General features: G+C 39.4%; 1 protein-coding gene across 5 annotated transcripts in view; it reads left to right on the top strand.

Moving 5' to 3' along the window:
• camsap1b (calmodulin regulated spectrin-associated protein 1b) overlaps nucleotides 1–22386 on the top strand; it is a 29274-nt gene extending 6888 nt beyond the window's left edge. The window contains exons 3-19 of one of the 5 annotated variants that reach the window (XM_055039078.1): nucleotides 637–899; nucleotides 5804–5965; nucleotides 6911–6991; nucleotides 7283–7315; nucleotides 10829–10970; nucleotides 11570–11709; nucleotides 11838–11934; nucleotides 12080–12236; nucleotides 12920–13005; nucleotides 13090–13177; nucleotides 13663–15880; nucleotides 17036–17172; nucleotides 17247–17461; nucleotides 18169–18271; nucleotides 18388–18500; nucleotides 20039–20157; nucleotides 20429–22386. In XM_055039078.1, coding sequence (XP_054895053.1) covers nucleotides 637–899; nucleotides 5804–5965; nucleotides 6911–6991; nucleotides 7283–7315; nucleotides 10829–10970; nucleotides 11570–11709; nucleotides 11838–11934; nucleotides 12080–12236; nucleotides 12920–13005; nucleotides 13090–13177; nucleotides 13663–15880; nucleotides 17036–17172; nucleotides 17247–17461; nucleotides 18169–18271; nucleotides 18388–18500; nucleotides 20039–20157; nucleotides 20429–20725 — 4451 coding nt within the window. In that variant the 3' untranslated portion in view covers nucleotides 20726–22386. Of the gene's footprint in view, nucleotides 1–636; nucleotides 900–5803; nucleotides 5966–6910; nucleotides 6992–7282; nucleotides 7316–7828; nucleotides 7889–10828; nucleotides 10971–11569; nucleotides 11710–11837; nucleotides 11935–12079; nucleotides 12237–12919; nucleotides 13006–13089; nucleotides 13178–13662; nucleotides 15881–17035; nucleotides 17173–17246; nucleotides 17462–18168; nucleotides 18272–18387; nucleotides 18501–20038; nucleotides 20158–20428 lie in introns of all 5 variants that reach the window. The other 4 variants (XM_055039080.1, XM_055039077.1, XM_055039079.1 and 1 more) reach the window with 4 other exon arrangements.
• The last annotated feature ends 322 nt before the right edge of the window (nucleotides 22387–22708 follow it).

The raw sequence follows: 22708 nt of genomic DNA on the forward strand, positions 1-22708 counted from the left end.
TTTTATTTTTATTTTAAACATGTGGCTTACCTTCCAGTATAAATCTGGTTTGCGCTGCTGCTTTGCTCTGTGCCCTTGTAAGGCAATGGCGTCTGGTTTTGGGAATGATCTCATATTCGGAGTAACAGAACCAGTCGGTTTTCCTCCTGTTGACTCCAACTTTAAGTAAGCATTGGCAAAGTGTGCTGTCACCTGAGCAGCCTTGGATTAGTAGAATTTGCGGCTCAATCTACTCTTAAAGCAACACTCTCGTTTATAATTACAATAAGCTACGTTTACTCGCAGTAAACAAACCTAGAACAAATATTACATGTATCATGATTTGGAGGCGGAGATGTTTTTGTGTTGCCTGGCACCAATAATACACATTTTCCTCAACTCAAATCATATCATAGTGAATTAAGAGGTTTCTTAATTCTTTTTTTTTTAATCTCCATTATGCTGGAAAAGTTTGAAAACTTGCCATGACTTTTATTGTGAATAAAATGTACAAACCCCGTTTCTTACAAACTGTTATCTTAATCATATTAGTCTATGTGAGTTGTTGGGTTTTAAATTGGAGAACTTAACATTCCTCTTTTAGAGCTTCATTAAGAGCCACCTACGTCACCTAAGCTCAGATTCTTTCCATTGCAGACCATATTCCAGAGGATCTGCGGGACCCGTTCTACACAGACCAGTATGACCAGGAGCACATCAAGCCCCCCGTCATCCGTCTGCTTCTGTCCTGCGAGCTTTACTGCCGTGTGTGCGCTCTCATCCTGAAGACCGAGCAGGCCGCGTCGCTTCAGTCCCACCTGTCGGTCATCCAGGCTTTGTCCAGAAAGGGCATTTATGTCATGGAGAGCGACGACACGCCTGTCACTGACGGGGACTTGGCCTGCATTCCTATCAAAATGGTAAGAAACTGTCTCAGAAATTGAGCTTAACATGCAGTGGAAGTTTTTGGTGCAACGTATGAATTTATTCTGTTCTTGCTTTTTTAACAAATTAAAGGTGGTCTTCAAATCAGAATCTCATTCATTAAAGAAAATACTGGACAAACCAAACTGACGCTTTGTGAAAATTAGCTGCTTCATAAGCCGAACGGCTGTTTGTGCTACAAATGTAGAATAATAAATGTTGATTGATTTCAAATGGTTATTAATTTCCTGTTTATGAAGATTACATTTTTGGAAAAGCTGGAATTTTGCCCAGGACCCGCCATCTTTTTTTTAACAGACCAGTGTCCATTTGGACAGAAGCTTTTAACTCGGATCCACTTCCCAACGGGGTAAAGTTATTTGCAATTTCTTGTAAAGAACAGAAAGAAAGAAATTAAAGTCAGATTTAGATCAAATTTTATTTCTAAGCCATGTTGCCCAATCCCAATTTTAAGCCCATGTTGTTTCTTTTCATTTCTAACCTAACTAACTCTACAAAACAAGAATTGACTCCATGTAATGTATGTAACTTATGGGTGTTGCCATGTTAACTGATGAGATGCAACACGCAAAGCAAATCCTAATCACAGCTCTAACTTTGAATGGGAGCCTTTGTGAAACTGGCATGGCAGTCAAATCCCAGATCCTTTGAATAGAAAAGATAAGATTGCAGCCAAATCATCTGGAGCTTGTTCCAACAAGTCAAGCAGCAAACTGTGTCCACAACTCTTTCATGCAAAGTGCAGCTTGTTGGTTTTATGAGTAATCGTGACCAATAGATTTCATGCCCACACAAAGTTCTTCACAAAAGCGTTATTAACTAAAGCCTGGCTAAGATTGATCAATCGACTGATTAAGGAAACCAGAACTATTTCTACTGGTTTTACTGTGTTATGACACCAATGTAGCACAAAGTTTCTTTCACCAAAAACATGCAATCTGCACCAAAAATACAGATTTTTGACTAAAACATCTATTTCAACACCTGCAGACTTCTACTGTGTTTTGGTTCTGTTTCATGTTTTAGATTAAAAAAGATAAACAAAAGGGGCATTTTCAAACAATTCTAGCTATGCTATCAGTTCTTGTTTAATAAACTAAATTGTCAGTTTATTGTGTAACAAGGCTGTTAATTTTCCCTCAGTCTTTTTTTTTTGTTGCATAAACAATATATTACATTAGCTGAAGCCAGAAATATTTCTAATTTACTTTCTAATACTCTTTTGAAACTTTTTGTCATGTGGATCAAAATTATAATGAAAAAAATAGTAATAGATTAAAATAAAAATCAAGCAATTATAGCGATCTGATTTTGTAGAAACGATCCAAAACTTTAAAAAGTTTATGCACATTTTCCCTTGGAAAGAAAATGTTATTTAGTTTTCAAATTATTTTGGGCTTTTTTGACTGAGGAAATTTATTCTGCTTATAAGAAAAAGACCTGAGTCACTTTCTTTCAAAACACTTAGCCAAGTTAAATAAATGAGATAAAAGCTGATTTATGTGCAGCAAAGTTTTCAGTAAGTCTCTACATAGTTAACTTTGTGTTGTGCTTAACATTTCCTACTCTAAGAAAATTACAATGTAGGATATTATTTTTAATCAGGATAATTGATTTGCCCCGATTAAAAATAAAACGTTTGCACCAGAACGTTTGTCATTCTTTAGCTGCAGTTCCTCATTCAAACTGTTTTGTAGTCAATTTTCTGAAGTTCCCACAAAAACAGTAACTTATTCAGTTTCCTAAGCAAGTCGAGTTTTGAACCAGCAACAGAACCTGATGAAACTCTGATGTCACAGTAAGATCTGTAAAACTTAGGGGCTACTGACATTTTAAAAAATGACCTCAGTCTTTATCTTATTTCTTTTACTCTCTTAACTTTAAAATAATAATAATAAAAAAGTCTCCCTGAGAGCCAAAATGCCCCACATCACCACTTTCAGCTGCTGCCTTTCAATGCACCTCATCACAGTGAGTGTGGCGTTCACTGACCTGGTGTAACCACGACATTCTGGCTTTCAAACTCAATAATCCGCACAGGCAGCCAGACACAAAGCCTAGCTAGGAGATGGAAAAATTGAGCTTATCTCTGACGGACTGCTGTAACCCTCCTCCCGGTTTGCTGACTTGGCAGGAGGTTTCCATGGAAACCGGTTTCCCTACTATGTCAAACCGTGTGTATGTGAATGCAGACGGCCCCTCTGCGCCTCGTCTACGTTGTTTTGGGGCAAACGCCGGCACTTCTAAAGCCTTGAAGGGAGCCGCCCTCCTTGGTCAGCTTGGTTAGAGGAATGTGTGCACATAGTCTGCCAGGATAGACGCACAGCTCGGGGCAACATGCTCCCAGTAGGGATGCTTCCTGCACCAGTGAAGGCAGCACGGTGGAAAACAAAAGACTGGGAACGTAGTCAGTTCTACTCCCTTTTCATTCTTGAAAATTGTTGTTCTTGTTGACATACCTGTGTTACAATTTGATCTTTTTATACCGAACTACATTGAACTTATTAAATTTATATTTCCTGTACAGCCATATTGGGTTTTAAAATATACACTTTAAAAATTCAAATTTTTACAACTCTAATTAAGTGAGTTACAAAGGACAAATTTTGATCACCATCAACCTTTGTTGGGAATCTAAAATATCACCAAATATTTAGGATTTTTCCATTTCTTAAACTGAAACTAATGTGATTCATTAAAACATCTACAGCAAAAAACTAAATCAAAAGGTTGACAGATTCTTGTCTTTTAAAATAATGTTTTCAAGTTATTAAACACAGACATTTTCACCTGTCTTATCTGAACAATAATAAAATAAAAATATTTTATTACAGAAACTAAAAAGAATATCAAAACATATGTGCAGAATGTTTTCGTTGCTCGCTCATTTGGCAGGAATTGCTGCGTTAATGCTGTGTGGCATGGAGCTGGGGGCTTTATGAAGCCAAGGCTGCTTTAATAGCAGTTCTCTGATGGTCTGAATTTAGTCACCAATTATTCTGACGAATAATCGGATTAAAAAAATTTAACATTCTGCAGATTTTTTTTTTTTTATTTAAGCCTTTTTATGCAAGATTAGAAACACATTAAATGATGCAAAGAACCAAATAATTCAACTTTTAAAATAAGTAAACTAACATTACCCCAGCCCATCTTTTAATGCCAATTTATTTTTTGTACAAGTTTGTCTTAATTACAACTCTGAAGAAGTTGTTTGTTCTGCAATTTGCCTTTTTTTTTTTTTGAGTCTGTACAATCCAGTAACCAATGACTGATTTGGTTGACGATTATTTCAATAATCAATTAATCAGATCGCTACAGCCCTGGTCTGAATTGTTGGCTTTGATGTGTCTTGTCTTCATTTTAATAAAACAATATGTATTCCATAGGCTTTTGTTCCGACTCCTTTTCTGGACAATGAAGCTCAGTGATGCTCTGGTCATTAAAGTCGATACTTTGGAGATGTGAGCAGGTGCCAAGTCCTGCTGGAAAATTAAATCATCGTCTCCATTAAATTTGTCAGCAAAAGGAAGCATAAAGTGCTTAAAAATTTCCTATTGGGCAGCTGCGCTCACGTTATACTCAACAAAACACAGTAGACCAACACCCAGCAGATGACTTCACTCCACAAATCATGGAAACTTCACTCTGGATGCATAAAAGAAAAAGAAAACAGCAGAATGTCTACAATGCTTTTAAATTTGTATCCGTCCCTAACTTTGCCTGTTTGAAAGTATATTTTCTGTTGGTCTCCATGTATGGTGTGCTGTAGGAAAAACTCTGAATAACTCTCATTTTCGGTTAATAAGCTTAGTTTCTGTGCACTTCCATCAGCAATTGGATTACGCCGGGAGAGAGTTTCATTATGTGCTGATAGAAACAATGCTGTGTGTTTTCATGGATTTGTTCTGTAATGGTTTGGAGTGACTTGGCCTTCTGGGGTACTGTGCAATAAGCATGATTAACCATCATGAATTAATATCTTTTTGTGTGATAAATAAATAGTTTTAATTGCCCTGGATACCCACATTTGATTCATACTTTTAGTTGGTGAGATGCTAAATCTCAGAGTGGTTTCTGTTGACGAATCAGAAAAATGTCAGGCATTGTATTTGAATGACGTGTTCCTGACTCTAATTAAGGCTGTTGTAACAGTAATTTTAGTAATTGATTAATCTATTGATTATTCTGACTAGTAATCAAACAAAAAATGATTCAGTTCTCGATAAGCTACTTTGGCTCTTAAAAGAAATGTATAAAATATAAAATGCTAGTGGTCAGTTTCTTTTTTAAGTGCAATAAGCTTCAAACATCACTTTTGGTCTCAAATGTGAAGAATGGAGAAAAAAGAATGTGTTAAGTGCAAAAAAAATCAATCAAGTTTATTTGCATAGATCATTTTAGCTACTTGTCAGTTCAAAGTGGTTTACATCATGAAAGCATAAACACTTGTCTAGCCAACAGCTGTGAAAACCATTAAGATATGCATTTTGTCAAGTCTCATCGTTAAATCAACACTCATGAAATGTGTTGGTCACTGTAACATTTAAAAACCAGAAAAAACAAATAAGAATTGAAACATATCACATTAGCTTTTAAAAATTTAAAAGCAAACTGTTAATTCCACATTTTATGCTCAAGTTTGAAGTATGAAAAAGCTTCTTTTATATATATATGTTTGCATGATCTATTTTTCACATCACTTTTCTTGATTAGCAAGTACCTGTCATGTTTGATGAATTGTCTTTCCTTGTATGTAAAACCAGCCAGATCCTGCGTTCTGATCTCTTCTTGCAGTATTAGGCTAAGTTAATGTCTTTGGAGACCTGGAGGAAGAAAATCTAACATAATTGAATTATCCTGTTTCTCTCTCTAACAGAGTGCACACATTTCAATGATCGATGCTCTCATGATGGCCTACACAGTTGAGATGATCAGCATTGAGAAAGTGGTGGCTTCTGTCAAGCGCTTTTCTACCTTCAGTGCCTCTAAGGAGCTGCCCTTTGACCTGGAGGACGCCATGGTCTTCTGGATAAACAAGGTTCTGACAAACTTTTGAGATATTAGAAACACAACAGGATCTACTTTACTACCTGTCAGCTCTGAAACATTCAGCTTCTGTTGCATAAATAAATATCTACAGTTTATTTTTTTCAATATTTAGTTTGTTTTCCTACTGACCTAAAATTTAAAAAAGATGTACCAATCAGAGATTAAAATCTGTAAACTTTGATTAGTCAGCTGGAATTAAAAGTTTGAACAATCTTTATTTTTTTTCTCTTTTAAGTGGATCCAAACTAAACTCAAAATATTTTAAGCTTTTTATACTTGAGAACACAAATGTGAATGTTTTTTAATTCCTTTTTTCCTTAACTAAACTGTGTGGCTGCCTGTAGATTGTATCTTGATAACCTGACAATGTTTGAGGATTATAAAAACAAAACCTGAAATCTTGTCATGTTCAACAGTGGAGCACAACTTTTCCTGCAAAGACTTTTCTAGAAGAATACTTAGTCCAGCAAGAAAACGACTGGTTTTACTTTTCTTTAAACAAACTCCTGCATCGACAGAGGAAACTACTAGGGTTAGTACAGGTGCTTGAAATATTTGAAAATGATTGAATTTTAGTAAGATGTCCTCAAGTGCTTGATGGTTTTTTTCTCCTAAGTGCTTTAGAACTTCACAGCTTTGTTTAAAAGCCTAAATAAGAAAAATGTTTACAGTTGAAACCATATATTTAAAGATGGTAATCACTGTCTGATTTTTTTTTTCAGGTCAGAGTTATTAAAATTATTTCTATTTTCTAAATGCCTAATCTCTTACACACTGCTTTGGCTGTGAGAGACGTTTCAAGGCATAACATTTTGTTACATTTTGTTTTACCAATATGGATTTATAGTCACTTAATGCCAGGTGGGAAATTAAAATTTGATGATATGTTTTCTTTCTGGGTATAAAAATGAACATGTTTTGATTTCTGGTCCAGGTGAACATGAAAATGAGGGAGATGACAGAAAGGGAACACAAAGTGAAGCATCACCCTCTGGAGTCACCCAGCCACCAAAAGGTAATGACATTCAGTGTGACTTTACAGAATTTTATTCACTTTAAGATGAAATTCTTCTCATTTCTGGATCAAGCTGGGAAAAATTGAGGGTTGACTCAAGAAAGCAGAAGCTTCCTTTGTTGGCTTTGGGAATGTCTCTTTGTATTGCTGTTTTTGCAGTTCCTTTTTCTCTACTCTGGAAGCAGATCTGATCCTTTTGCTTGTAACCTCTGACTTTTCATTCTCTCTGCTCCTGTTCCTCATATTTCCCTCCTCCTCCTCCTCCTCCTCTTGTCCCTGCAAACTGGATAGTCTCCCTCCAAATGGTATTGGAAGCTAGTCCCTGTAAGTTGGATGCCAGCCCCGCCCATACACCCGTTCTTGCCCCTTTAAAACCCCTTTTTGCACGCATAGTTTTGTGTTGATGTGCGCACACACTCCACCATGGCTCATTCAAGCTCATTCAGTGGTGCCATTTGTCTCCAGTGCCTCTCCAATGGGGGAGAAAGGAGACTTCTTTTCCATTGTGGCTAACATGCCAAATAGGTGTATGGCATTCCAGTCTTTTCAGCGCTCTAAAGATGCTTCTTTTGCTACACATATCAGGCCATGTGGATTCTCTGTGCGTAAGTGTATGTGGTTATTTGCTTGTACAGTGAGAGTAAAGAGAAAAACCCATGGCCACACGTCTCCTTTGCTTTGCAGACCCATTCTTGGCTACCACCTCTCACTGATCTGCTTTGTCATTCTCCCACGAGTCTCTCTCTCTTTCTCTCTCTTATTCTATCCTGCTTTCTCACACTAAGTGAAATGTGCCCACGGCTTCCTCTGACAGTGGCTCTGCTTTGTGTATGTCAGCCTGATGCCATGCCCGAGCTGGCCCACAGCATGCTGGAGCCGCTGGATCTCTACGAAGTGGTACAGTGCGCTGCTCTAGTCGGAAAAATAATTATCTGTAGTGCTGTAAAAAAATGTTTTCTCCCTCAGATTTATTCTGTTTCGTATGTTTTCCTTGTCTAAATCTCTCTGATCCTAAAACCGATTTTAAGACAAGACAGAAATATTGACTATTGTATCAGTCATTTGAACGATTAATTGATTAATCAGATAAATAAATTTAGCATATTCTGTAGGAAAGATTCAAATGAACAAATTGTTGATTTAAAATGGGAAAATAAACATTTGATTGCCTAAAATTCAAAAACACAACAACTTTTGCATCACCTATTTGATATTAGATGGCAAAAGGTGCGTAATAAATAAGTCCTTCCAGAAATTGGCCTTTTTTGAGTCTATTTTCCTTTTAACAATTTGCCGATTATTAAATTAGTTGGTGATTATTTGAATAATCCATTAATCACAGTTAATCCAATTAATCGTATTAGGACAGAAGAAATAGAATGGGGGGGAAAGGGAATAATTTATCCAAACCAGCTTTGATTGTTTGTTCTTTTGAGAAATGAGGTTAGTTTTATACCAGGATTTGCACCTCCCAAAGAGTTTCACTCTCCCTTTTTTCCCCAAAGTCTTATGGGCATCATCTGGTTGGGGTTTTCTCCAATGTGAAACAGACCTTTGGGTTCTTTTTGGTCTTCTAGTGGATTCAGTTTTTGCCTAATTACATCACAAACAGACTTTAATTTAAACAAACAAGGCCTTGAGTGCCTTAGATGTACTGGGCTATTTTCTCACTTCCTGTACAAGTTTATGATCTGTTCTTGAATAGTTTTGGTAGAGGAACACCTCCTTAGATCATTCACCACTTCCACTTTCATTCCATATTTGTGCTTTAGTTGGTTTGGATTACCTTCCCCACCATTAATAAGTTAAATCATCATTAAGCTGCGTTTTGTATTTTCTTGGTTTGGCTTTCTCTAATCTTTCAAAATCTGCTCAGTGTGAAACATGTTGCAAAGCATTTTTACAGCACTGCATTCAGATCCTTTAGTTTGGTTGTTAGCCTCTCTTATGATCTTAAGTATTTCCTTTAGTTTCAATGAGTCTCAAAAAGACCCAAACTTAGACGTTGGTTCATGCTTTAATCGTGCGTGTGTGTTTAGGTAGAGATTTTTCTTGTTTGGTTATGTTGAACTGATTGTGAGATGTGTTTCGAATGAACCTTTTCTTCTTTAGACTTTGTGATATTTGTGTTCTCATAGTATTGTCTTTAAATGTGTATATTATTTGCATTTAAGGGCAAATAAAGTGTGAGAATATGTTGTTGCGGTAACCATGTCTGCAGTGCTAATGTCAAACGACAGTATTTGTGTACAACAATATCAAGTGTCAAAAGATATTCAGCCTGATTGATTAAACCTGACACAGGTGGTTTTTCCTGATAAGGTTCTTTGTATTGCCAAATGAGAAATGAGGTGTAATTCAGAGTGCCACCACAATATTTATCAAAAATATCACCACTGATTAATTTTGCTGAGGTATTTACATTTTTGATTTCAGTGGAATCTACAGGGTTGAATTTCAATTAGGTGTTTTCAAAGTTGGGAAAGTGATTGATTTCTGCGTAAAGTCCTTTAAAGTGCTTTCTGCACAGTTTTTATAAAAGGGCGATGTAACTTTTGATTAAAATCCAAAATTTGTAAAGCGCGATCAATAGTTGAAACTAGATATTTAAAGATAATAAATAAAGACAAAAAAGATTTTTTTCTCACCGTCAGAAGTTGAATCTGACCAAACGTTTTTTTGTTTAATGTCAGTTGGAATTACAAACATTAGTTCTGTTTGCCAATACTAGAAAGTCCTTGAAAATGCTTTAATTTTATTGTGGAGAAAGTGTACAAACCCTGAATCTATAAGTTTGGTTTTTCAATATTTTTAATCCCACAAATTGATAACTGAACCGACTCACAACAATTTGATAGACTTTCAGTGCTGAGCATGCTTGCTTCCTCTAAGTGGGCCACTGATTAGCCCAGTTTCCGTCCCAGTCAGCTGGTTCATGCAGCGTAGTTTAACTGGGTTTCATCTCTGGCCATCTGCTTCTAAACACCAGAGAGAGGTTGATTCCTCTGCTCTGCTGTTCATGCTACTACTCCAACACCTTCACCTCCATCTCCTCACAGTAAACCGTCTTCAGGGTTCTCCCCACTGGAATTGATTTATTGTAGAATTTGATGTTTTCAGTCAGAAGCAGGCCTGTCACGATAACAAATTTTGCTGGACGACAAATTGTCCCAGAATTTATTAGGATAAACGATAATATTGTTTTTATATCATTTTCAAGTAAGGCAATGTAAGAACACATTCTCAAAGATCAATAGACTTTCAATTCAAATCAACATTTAATGCAGGAACTGGAAAATATTTTAAATACCCAAAATAAGTAAACAAAACAAACAAAAAATATATATATTTTGAAATTTCAGTTAAAAAAAATAAAACATCGATCTTCAGACTAATTGAGACCAAAGTACCAGACTGAAGACTTTTGTCATCCAGCTTTTGAGAGAAAGGGAGAGAAAAAAAACGATAATTCATGCAAATGGAAATAATTGAGCTTGTTTCTAATTTATTATGCAATTAATTGATTTACTGCTTATTGCGACAGGCCTAGTCAGCAGTATAATGTTTTTAAAATACACCAATAAACTGATCAGCTGAAGGGTAATAAAGTGAATCCCCCACTCTTTCAAAGTCCTGTGGGGAACCTTGACCTGCTGCTTTCATTAATTTGAGCATTAACTGAAGGAGAACCTTCCAAGGTTAATGTGCTTTGAAGAACGCTTTTCAGTATTAATTGGAAAATTGATTTATAGCTGGGGAACTGTTGTTGCTTTAGGGATGTTTCATAATAACGTTCTTATCCTCATGAAACTCCGATGGTCTCTTCCTGCTGGTTAGGTTCGGTATCGCCGAGAGAACGCATCAGGTCGCCAGCTGCCCTTCTTCCCGCTGCTGGAAGACCTCATGAGGGACGTCTGTGATGGAGCCGCGCTGCTTACCGTGGTCCACTACTACTGCCCTGATATCATGAAGCTGGAGGGTGAGATGTAGTTCATTCACACACTTTTACACTCTCAAAATCTCGAGCAACATCTCACTAATTATCAGTTGCCTTCAAGGAATTTGTTTCTGAAAACGACAATAAACTTCCTCTGATTAAACACTTATAGGAGCTTGACATCCTTGAATTTCAATAAGATGATTTCAAGGTTTGGAAAGTGTTTAACCTCTGTATAAATGTCATGAAAGTTCTTGAAATTGTACCAGAACTGTTTGGAAATAAAGTTGTAATTATATCTCTCTCGCAAAATTTTGTTGGCCGATAAATTGTTCAAGAAATTATTGCGATAAACAATTGCAATGTTTTAATAATGAATTAAAATATGTTTTTGTTTTACTTTTTATCTTCAAGGTGTGGTGCTGGCAAATGTTAAAACTTGCCTTGAAAATGCTTGAAAAGTGATTTTATTTTTATAGTGGGAGAATGTGCAAACCCTGTGAATGTAGCATGAATGTGTGTAAAACTATTTTTGTTTTTTGCACACGGCTCACAGTTCCTCTCCTCTCAGCGTGACATTTATATTCGTCCGGTCACTGAGCTGCATCCCGATCTGACCTGTTCTCTGCCTGTCTGATCAGATATTTGCCTGAAGGAAGTCCCTTCCATCGCTGATAGTCTGTACAATATCCAGCTGCTGAGAGAATTTGCCAGTGAATATCTGAATAAAAGCTGCTATCTGACATTGGAGGACATGCTCTACTCACCACTTGTTCTCAAGGTAACCAGATCTGACAGATTTTAGTTTCTTTCATGGAAATCAAAGTACTCAACTTGTACTGCTGCTTTTAAATGTCACCACTTCTCTCCATTCAAGCATTTGTGATGTGCTTCCACCTCTGTTTGCAGCACAATGTTATGGTGTTCATTGCTGAGCTGTTCTGGTGGTTTGAGACGGTCAAGCCAGAGTTCGTCCAACCCAGAGACCTTCAAGAGTTTAAAGATGGTATGCATCACAACAAACAAAACCCAAACTGCATTGTTAGTTGGTTCTTTACTTTTCACCAGTTATTAAGAACCACTCTGGAAGATCCAAAGAGCCACTTGCAGGTTGCAGACTGCTGTAATTTCTTCCTTCATGTTTCATTTAGCTCGAGCCATAGCTCATCCCAAGAGTGCCCGCCCATCAGTGCCCATCTCCAACGCCACCAAGCGCAGCTTTCTGACTAGTCCTGGCGTGGCAGATAACCAGAGCAACCCCGAAGTCTGTAACAGGTACTTCCTGCACCCTGAAGGCTCTGACGCTCTGTAAGTCTTTTCTCGTCTTTTTTACATTCCCTTCACCGCCTTTTCAGCAGCTGCAGTAAATTTAAACATGGGTATATATGTAGTGATGTCTGGTGTTTCTTGTCACGTTATTATTTGTCATAGTTGTCTGAACTCATTCCAACTGTGTTTTTTCTGTTTTGTCTTGAAATATAATGTGAGACATTTAGGGCTGCAACTGATAGTTATTTTGACAATCAGGTTAAAAAAAAAAAGAAATCACGTTCTGCAGATTTTTCAATTTATTCTTATATTATTCTGTATATAAAACAAATACAGTTCATTTTTTGAACAAGAAAATACACATTGTATTGAATAAAATGCAATAAAATTGTATTCCTTCAGTGTGTGCTTTATCATTCTCAGCAAAGGATATATTTGCAACTAAAACATTTCTAACATCTGAAAAGCTCAGCTCTTTCTGCTTGATTTCATATCAGTTCAGCGTAGAGCAAATTTTTGTTACAGAGTTTGTATTACTTTTTTCTATGTGTATTCCAGGTAACAATTAATCAATTGCTAATAAATTCAATTATAATTTCAGCCCTAGAAGCATTAGATTATATTGAAATGTACAGTTTTTTTTGTTGTTGTTTTTTTTGTCTTTTTTTTACACTAAGGGTTTCTCACAGACTTCTCACTGCGTTTGTTTTGCTTTCTTTTAGCAAGGGCGGTCCGGCCTTCAGTCCATCTCATCCACTGCTTCCTCTTAGACAGAGGCAACAAAAGCAGCAAGGGGAAGACGGCGGAGGTAAATATAAGTCTTCACATCTCTTGGGAATTAAGGTTCTGGTTCATTCTCTTGTCCTACTTCATTTTTTTCCCCCCTCCAAAGGCTTGAGAAACCGTTCGAACTCTCTCAGTCAGATGGACGGACAACAGCTCAGAGGGTCTGTTGCAGCGTGGCCCGACAAAAGGCAAAGGTACATAGGGGAAAAAAACGCTTTTATTCAGTCGAAGTTGTATTTACAGTGGATGGAAGTACTCCCCGCCTTTGAACTTGAACACATATTGTCACTACAACCACAAACATCTTTTATATTGGGATTTTATTTTATCACCAAAAATTAGTGCATGACTTCAAAGTGGAAAGAAACTTGTTGCTATGATACCCCTAAATAAAATTTTCAACCACAATGTACTGTGTGGAAGCCTACCATTCGAACCAAACCAAACACCTGAATTATTGGTGTCCAAAGTTCAACTTAGGGGCCTTGAAATGATTGAATGTCAAACACAATTTAAAGATGGTGCACATTTGACCTCCCGCCAATTTCCTTTCTGTCCTAATCTGACCACAAAACTGGAAATATTATAAACTGTACATCATTCAAATTAAAAAATACTTGATTGATCTGAGGGAAAATTAAATCGTAAAACACATTTCCTTTTTTAAAATTTTTTTTAGGCCCCTGTCCACACTGAGCCCCTTCATGCTGCATTCGGCCACCGACAGCGACGCTGACATTGCCTCTGGCGACAGCGTGAGTCTGGCTCGCTCCATTAGCAAGGACAGCCTGGCGTCCGCCATCACCAACGTCACTCCTAAACATCAGACTGCCGTCCACCAGTCGACCCCCGCTGCCATCAGAAGAGTCAACGGCCACAACCTACTGAGTCACGCCAACATGGAGGATGGGGAAGAAACACTCGCCGATGCTACTGTCATCCCAAAACAATCCGAAGGGCCTGCGGCGGCTGCCACAGTCATACCCAAACCTTCCTCCGACTCCACACCTGCCGCTGACGGCTTTTACCTTGAACCACTGATGCCTGCCGTTCTGAAAACGGCTAAAGAGAAATCTGTATGTCTGAACAAAGAGGAGGAGAGCGGGGAGGGGCCCCGCTCGGCAGGTAGGGGCTCCTTACGGCGTGGAGATGGGTCTTCAACAGCCGTTCGCAGAAAAGCTCCCTCTGATCTCAACCAGACGTTTCCTGCTCCGGGTGAAGAGGAACGCTTGCAGCAGACGGATTTCAGACCGGTCATAACCAGCAGCGTAAACTATTCCTCCAGAGAGCCAGCCGAAGGTTTCTACCTTCACTCGGACTCTGACGAGCCAAAGTACGTCCACGATCCGGAAACGGAGCTGGAGGACCTGGATGAGGAAGAGGAGGATTTGGACGAAGCTCTAACCACTAAAGACTCAAGGAAAGGTTGCAGTGAAGCAGACGAAGAGGAGTCAGCCAAGCTCCAGGAGGACATGAATGTCAAAGAGCACGAAGACAAAGACTTTAATGGCGGCAGCGGCCGCTCCAGCCCCTGCCTCAGCACACACTCCCAAGCTAGCAGCATAGCCAGCGGCAGCGTGCGCATGACCTCCTTCGCCGAGCGAAAAGCGCAGCAGCAGCGCTTCGGCAGCAACCACGACCTGCGCTCCAGCGCCTCCAGCTCCCAGAGAACGACCCCGGACGGGTCGGAGTGCAGCGGACCCCTGTCGTCGTCTTGGAGACTGAAGAGAGATCAGAGCCCCTCCTCCCCCTTGGGGGGGTGCAATCGTCCAGGTGACGGCGGCACCAATGTGTTGGCATCTGAAATCGTTCAGCTCAGGATGCAGCTGGAGGAGAAGCGGCGTGCTATCGAGCACCAGAAGAAGAAGATGGAGGTACTGGCGGCGAGGCAGAGACAGAAGTTGGGCAAAGCAGCGTTTCTTCACATTGTTAAGAAAGGAGGTGGACGGAGCGACACGCTGCCCAGCTCACTCAAAGCCGACATCTCTAAAGATGATCTCAACGGGGAGAAGGGACCCTTAAGCAAGGACGATATGTGTGTCGACACGCGACGGGGGGAGAAAGAGGCAGAGGGGACGGGTGCCTTAGAAGCAGACAAGAAGGGGAATGGCGGGAGTTTTTATCTCGACGAGGAACTGGACCTAAATGAGTGCAGCCGCTCCATCGAGCTGCTGAACGAAGCCATCGGCAGCATCCAGCAGCAGATGATGCAGCTGTCGCTGCAGCAGGAGATGCTGATGAAACAGAATGTGCAATCCCCACCCGGTGCAGCGCCACCCCCTCCGCGCACAGGAGACAAAAATGGTGACTCGAAGGCGGGAGGCTTTCACTTCGTGGAGCACCTCTCTGGGACAGGCAGCACATCCACCAGGAAGCCGCCAAAGCTGAGCTCAGGCCGCAGCTCCAGGTCCAAGCCGTCCGAGCTGAAGCTAGCGAAGGAGCAGAGCCGACCGGCCTCCAGGGGTCTCACCCCGACCCTGGGCGGGTCAGAAACTTTAGCAAACCCACGGCAGTTGTCGGGGGGCAGGTCCCCTAGAGGCGATCGAAACCTCACCGCCGCGGAAATGATGGACCGACCAGGATCTGGGCATGTCAGGAGCGCCACCTTCCGCCTTCACGACGAGGCCAACATACGCCTGCCAACTCGCGTCGACCTTGCATGTGTGCCTACATCAGAACCATTTGGCGAGTCTGGGTCCAGCATGCAGGTAGAGGGCGACGTCAGTTCCTCAGAGAATGAGGGAGTCCTCTCAGAAGAGGCGCAGCGAAGCAAAGCCCACCTGATCGAGGTGGATCTGTCTGAGCTGAAGCCCCCAGAGGAAGAGGAGGGCACCGAGGACGGAGCAACAGAGGAGGGCGACGGAGAGCAGAAGTCAGTTCTGGGCTTTTTCTTCAAGGTAATCCTTCTCTCATGTCATGTTTTGTTTTTGTTTTTTTGTTCGTTTCTTCTTATTTTATGAGCTGAGGTAATGCTGGACAAAATGGCTGAAAAGTCTATCATGATATAAAGTTTTACATTATTTGATATCAATAATTGTCAATAACTGTTGATTAGTTTTTTTTTTAAATATCTGAAATACTGCCGAACAGGTGACGTAATCTTTTGATCTTGTTTATCAGTTTTAACCAGTTATAATTCACAAAGACAAAACCTTAAACTACTGCTGTGCCAGTTACTTGGCAGGTTGTTGCTCAGTAACCAAAACGTGAATGAATTGCTAGGTAACCAAAGACCGAGTGAGTTAGTTGATGCCATCAGTTTTGCTTAGCTACCATCGAGAGTTTCAGCGGCTAAAGCCTTTCCTCTTGGTGTTCAATGAATATTGTATTCTAAAACATAGGTAATCTATTGATATTCATCGCTTGTCTACAGTCCCAAGCTTAAATGATATTTATTTGTCTACTAATCCACTTTAATTATATGATTAGTGCAGCTTATTACAAAAGATTTGTACAAACATTTTCAAAGTTCAGATGCCTGACGGCACATCTTCTTGAGGCATTTAGCTTTTCTTCTACCAGATTTGAATTCACTTGCTCTATTTTTCTGGACTGTAATTCAGTTGCTTTCATCATTTGGCTGGTAGTGACATTGTTTTTTTTCCTCTTCATGTCGTATTTTTGAACTAATGCGACTTGTACTCTTAGTATGTTTAGAACTGTACTTCTCTCTTGCTTTGTTACAAGAACAACAGTCTCTTATTTGACCAGTAATGAATGTTGGGAAAGTATGAGCTACAAAGGATACACCAGGCCCATTCTTCAAATTCAGAAACGAAGAATGAATTTGGAGGGGCTTTGGTCACATGGCTGTGACGTAATCGGTCTCCTGATGCAGCCTTTAAATATGGACACTCCCTACATTAATCTTGAACCACTTTGTAAAGGATTGGATTTTTTGTTAAGGATGGATTGGAAATTAGAGTTGAGTACTTGAAAAGAAAAATGGGCTTTACCTCTCCAAATAGTCATAAAGTACTGATTTTATTGCTACAGTGAAATTGGGTCTAATTGTTTTGTAATTAAATGATTAACATTTTACCATATCCTAGGATGAGCAGAAAGCTGAGGATGAACTTGCGAAGAAGAGGGCAGCATTCCTGCTGAAACAACAGAAGAAAGCTGAAGAGGCTCGTATTCGCAAACAGCAACTAGAAGCTGAATCCGAACTGAAACGAGACGAAACCAGGTAGATCAATCAGTAATGGCAAAGGGATCTTACCCTCATACAAAATGCTAAAATTTGTATTTGGTTTGAACAAGACGAAAGGCAGAGGAAGACCGCTTGCGTAAAGAGGAGGAGAAGACGCGGCGGGAGCTGATAAAGCAGGAGTATCTGCGGCGGAAGCAGCAGGAGATGTTTGAGGAGCAAGGCCTAGTGAAGCCCAAAACGCCCAAGCCCAAGCAGAAACACAAACACAAGGCGGTTATCAGAGAGGAATCTGCCACTGATCATTTCTCCAAGTGCTCTTCCACACGTGAGACTCTTAAATCAGAACTTCCCTTCACATTAAAGCTGCACTGCGTAACTTTTATTAAAGAAACTGTCACTATGTTGAGGCTGTATGTTATGAGACAGATAATCTGTAAAAATAAAAAATAGAGCTTCTCTACCTTCTCCCAGTGATGACTAGAATCAACCAATCAGAGCTAGGAGGAGGGTCTCAGTTCTGTAAATCATAATCTACTGTAGCGCTGCTCATTCCCTTTTCATTACCACCTTCAGCTATGCTGCAGCTAGCAAAGCCTGCAGTGAATGCTAAGGCTAGTTAGCATGGACATTAACACGATGGATAATCGGTTTTCCTGTAAAGGCGAGTTGTTTCTCCTCCATTAGCTCATTTAGTAGCAAGTACATGATGTTGATTGACATGGCTGTTGGCTCTGATTGGTTGATTTTGCCAGGGAGCAAAATCAACCAATCAACAACTACTCTTGTCATTTTTGTATGACAAGAGTAGTTTTGGGAGAAGCTGAAGGAAATTGACCTTTTCATAAAATATTTGTCTCATAAGATTACAACATGTCAAAAAACTTTTTTTTTAATTAAATTATTCACTCACATTCACATCTTTTTCATTTTTTTTTTGCTTTACTTTTGTTGCATTTAAGGAAATATTACCAAGATTTTCTTTCCAAACCCCAACTTGAGTTGCATTAAACATTGAATTTCTCTTCTTTGCAGCAGACAACCTGAGCAACGCCCAGTCAGGCTCCAATCTGTCTCTGGCCTCTGCAGCGACAAACGAGGCCGATAGCGTCAACTCCGGAGGGGCAGGCTCCCAGCGGTAAATTACACCCGACTGCATTTGTAATTGTAACCTTGTTAATTGTGAATCTGTTGTGTATTGAATTACAGCATCCTATAATTTCTTTCGCTCTCTGTTTTTGTTGCCGTGTCCAGCTGTGACTCTGTGGAGTCGTTTCCAGGCAGTCGCAACAACAGCCGAGCCGCAGAGAGAGACTGGGACAACGGCTCCACCGCGTCCTCCATCACTTCTATGGCTGAATACACTGGTGAGAAAAAAGGCTGAAACTATCTGGAATTGATTTTAATCGTAGCACTTGGTTACCAGAAAATCTCTTATCAACAGATTAAGAACAAATATTATTGTTAAAAAAAACATGAGATTTCTTCTGCTCTTTTGAAGAGCAGAAGAAATCTTCTGCTCTTCAAAAGAGCCTACACTGCTCACTACTTAACAAGAATTGTGCAGTTGATGAATATTTCAGAAAAGTGTTTTTTTTTTTTTTTTTTTTTTTTTGGTCTTTCTTTTTGAAAATATTATAAAATGGACATTCAATGCAAATGTAAATATCTGATTTATACTTTGTGACAGTTCGTTATCAGAGGTTTACTTTGTGGCACTTTGTTACAGAAACTCATCTCTTAGCAACAGATTACCAACAAATATTGTTAATGTTCGAAAAACGAAAGATTTCTTCTGCTCTTTTGAAATACTACCGAAGAACTGTGCAGTTGGTAAATTTTGAGAAAGGTAAAAAGTTTTTTTTTTTTTTCTTTTTGTAATTTTGGTGAATATATGATAAAACAGACATTCAATACTAATGTAAAAATGTGATTTACACTTTGTGACACTTTGTGACAGTTCGTTACCAGAAAAGAAACGCTCATCTCTTAACATCAAATTAATAAGTCATATTATTGTTCATACAAGTATAATGTTTTGAAGTACAGCTTATCGACAAGAAATTTACAGTTGGTAAGTTTTGCAACAGGAAAAATCAGATATTTACTCTGTGGCCTTACCAGAAAACGTGCTCATTGCTTAGCAACAGATTAACAACAAATATTATTTGTAGAAAAAACCCTAGAAAATTTCATTGAAATGCCTTGCTTTGCTCTCCTATGCTATGCAGGCCCAAATAAAGAATAATTATATTTTTTTTATTATTGCCTAACCTGCAATAACACAGCATTCTTTTCGTGTACGCTTGATAATTTGTAGTAATTTGTAGCATCTGCAGCTAAAAAAATACTTAACATTTTAAAAGCCGAGTCCTTTCTGCTCAACTTATACTGTAGAACTTATCCGTCGCCTTATTTTTTTTCTCAATAAACTGAGAATTGTATATACATTTTTTTATAAACATATTCACAGACGGCTTTTTTTTTTAATTCAATATGTATTCATTTTTTGTAAAGCCTTGGCTTTACAAAAAATGAGGTTTACTTTGTTTACTTTCTTTCTCAGAAAATGTTTTTTTTTTAGCCTGGATATTCTGATAAACCAATTACTCAGTTAGTTGACAATTATTTCAATAATTGATTTATCCCAATTAATCTGATTAATAGCTTCAGCTCTAGTGAGAACACAGATCAATTGTTTTGTTGGTTTTTAGTCCACACTTTTGTAATAATAGGTTTGTTTCTTTGACTGAAAATGAAGCTAATTATTCAGTTTTTTTGTTTTTGTTGGTCATTTTCAGAATTCAAAACTTGACTCTTGCTGCGAATGTTTAATTTTCTGACACAGTAACATTTGTCTTGTTTTGCTATGTAATAATTTGCTCAACTTTTTTTGCTTCGTTAGGCCCTAAACTATTCAAGGAGCCCAGTGCCAAGTCAAATAAGCCCATCATTCACAATGCAATCTCTCATTGCTGCCTGGCGGGGAAGGTCAATGAGCCCCAGAAGAACCAGATCCTGGAGGTCAGTTTTCTACTTGATCTAGACCAACTTATGAGATTAGTGAATTTTCTTCGTTTAACCCGTTTATACAAAGTTTCCTCATTAAAGCGCCACATGTCCTACCTGTCAGTGTTTGCATTTTTCTAAATGTTCAAAGATGCCAACCCATCCTTAAACTTGTTAACTTCACTTGTCTGCTGTGCTTCTCCTAGAAAGAGTGTGATTTGTTTTGGTTTTTCTTTCTTCCAGTGTTTTGAATTGTTGTGCTCAGATTTTAATTTCTTCTCTCCAGGAGCTGGAGAAGTGTGAATCCAACCACCTGATGATCCTGTTTCGTGATGGCGGCTGCCAGTTTCGGGCTCTCTACTCCTACTTCCCCGACACGGAAGAGATCCACAAGCTGACCGGCACCGGACCCAAGAGCATCAGCAAGAAGATGATCGACAAGCTGTACAAGTACAGCTCGGACCGCAAACAGTTCACCGTCATCCCTGCCAAGACTGTGTCGGTGAGCGTGGACGCCCTGACCATACACAACCACTTGTGGCAGGCCAAGAGAAGTGCTGTGCCAAAGAAAACGGGGAAGTAGCGGACCACTTTCAGATCTGCGCCGTCTGGAAACCTACTTGGGAGGATTCACGTCTAAGCGGAGGGACCGGTGAAACATCTCCTCCTCCCTGTGATATCGGTGTGATTGCTTCAGGTTCATTTTAGCTATTTTGAAGCAAGCATGTGGCATTGTTTCTCTCATGTGTAGAGGACGTCCATTTTTACATGGAGTATTTATTAGTTCAGCACTGTCGTGGTTGAAAGCTCGGCCGCAGCACTAAATCCCCTTCTTCTCCTTCGGATAGATGTAGGCATGAAGGTGGAGAGACGTTTGTTTTAACCATTTAGGATCATCGAAGCGCTCCGTCAATCTGTTCCCATGTTGACTGTCGAATCAGGCTGGCTTCGCCGACTTCTGCCTCACCACCGATCTCCAGAATCCTGCTGCTCTGAACTTTTTTTTTTCTTCTTTTCGTCAGGATGGAGGAAACTCCAGACAACCTTTTGCCTTCTCTCACGCATCGTGGTACTATCATCCAGTTATTCAGCCGCTTTTTAAACTAGACGCTGATCGTGTAGCACCAGGTAGGTGTGTTGCAAAAAAGGGGAAAAAAAACTGATCATTTTATCTACATTTTTATTTGTTGAAACATCCCTTTTTTTTCCCTTCAGGAGTTTTAGAAAAACGGGGAAACTACAGGCCTTGGTACAACAGTTTTTGTTTCGTTTTAGCTTTTTTTAATCATTTTTATTGAAGCGATGTGGTTCAAGTTTACGCAGATGTTATGTGTTTTCATCATAACGGAAATTCTCTGATGTTTAGAGCTTAGTTGTGTTTTTTGTTTTTTTTCTCTCCACCGGGCACTCTTGAATTGTCCTGTACAAAGGTGCACTCAAAATACTTGTCGACGGCTTCTTTTCATGCAATGTAACCCTTCCGCCTCTTCCTCCCCTCTGAGTATTTACGTCCCGTCTTTATTCACACGAGCAGAGGACACTCTCGTCATGAAGGGTGCTTCCCGCTTTGCTCGACTGACAGTATTTGATATCCTCACGCTGGGGGGAGGGTTGAGGGAGGGCTTGTGGTTCAGTTGTGTACCAACATTAAAGAACATTCCTCCAAGGTGTTGACAAGCACTGCCACATCGTCTCTGTTCTTCTCTGTCTTTGCAAAACTTCAAAGTGCTTCTTCTTTCTTTTTTTTTTTTTCTTTTCTTTTTGTTAAATAAACCATTTGTTGGCCTCGAACAACCAGAAGTGTCGCACAAGCACTTTACTTTCTGTTCGGTTTCAGAGTTTGACAGACTAATACGTAACACTGCTGTTTGTGTAAAGAAAAATCAAACGCTAAAGATTTGATACTGATGGCTGCAGCTGAGGGCGTCACTGAAACGTTGCCACTGCTGTCTCTCCAAAAGTTACTCGATACTTGATGAATCATCTGCTGCATTTTGATGTCTTTGTGTCGGTGTGTGTGTGGGTGTGTGTGTGTGTGTGCAGGGGGTGCATAAGTGGTGGAAAGTGGTCTTTAAATGTGTGAAAGTATATTTTTAAGTTTACTAAAAGATTGTATTGGCATTTGATCACCATTTTTTGTTACACTAGTGTACTTTTCATCCATGTTTGATTTTATCTTCGATCCCATGTCATCTATTTATTTTAAAATTGAAGCACTGAAACGATAAATTTCTAAGTAAATAAAAGTCACTTTTTTTCCATTTCTGTTTTGTTTGATTTGTCCATCACTCTTGCTGTTTTTCTTTTCCTGGCACTGCACTGACTTCACTTTTTTTACTTTGTCATGCCACTGCATCTTTTTCACGGGAATGTTTGTCAGAAAACTGGTACTCTTGTTTCCATTGAAGTTTCTAAATTGAGCTCATCTCTGAGACCCCCCGGTGAAAACTGCTGCTCACTCTACCAACCAACTGGAACCGCGACTTTTGACGCCTCCTCTCGTAACCATGGTGCGACATGATCCTCTTTGGCAACCAGTCCTGGTTGTTCAGGTGATGACCATCAA

The sequence above is a fragment of the Poeciliopsis prolifica genome, unplaced genomic scaffold (assembly GCF_027474105.1).
Source record: "Poeciliopsis prolifica strain line A6 unplaced genomic scaffold, Auburn_PproV2 SCAFFOLD014, whole genome shotgun sequence".
In the NCBI taxonomy this organism is placed as follows: domain Eukaryota; kingdom Metazoa; phylum Chordata; class Actinopteri; order Cyprinodontiformes; family Poeciliidae; genus Poeciliopsis; species Poeciliopsis prolifica.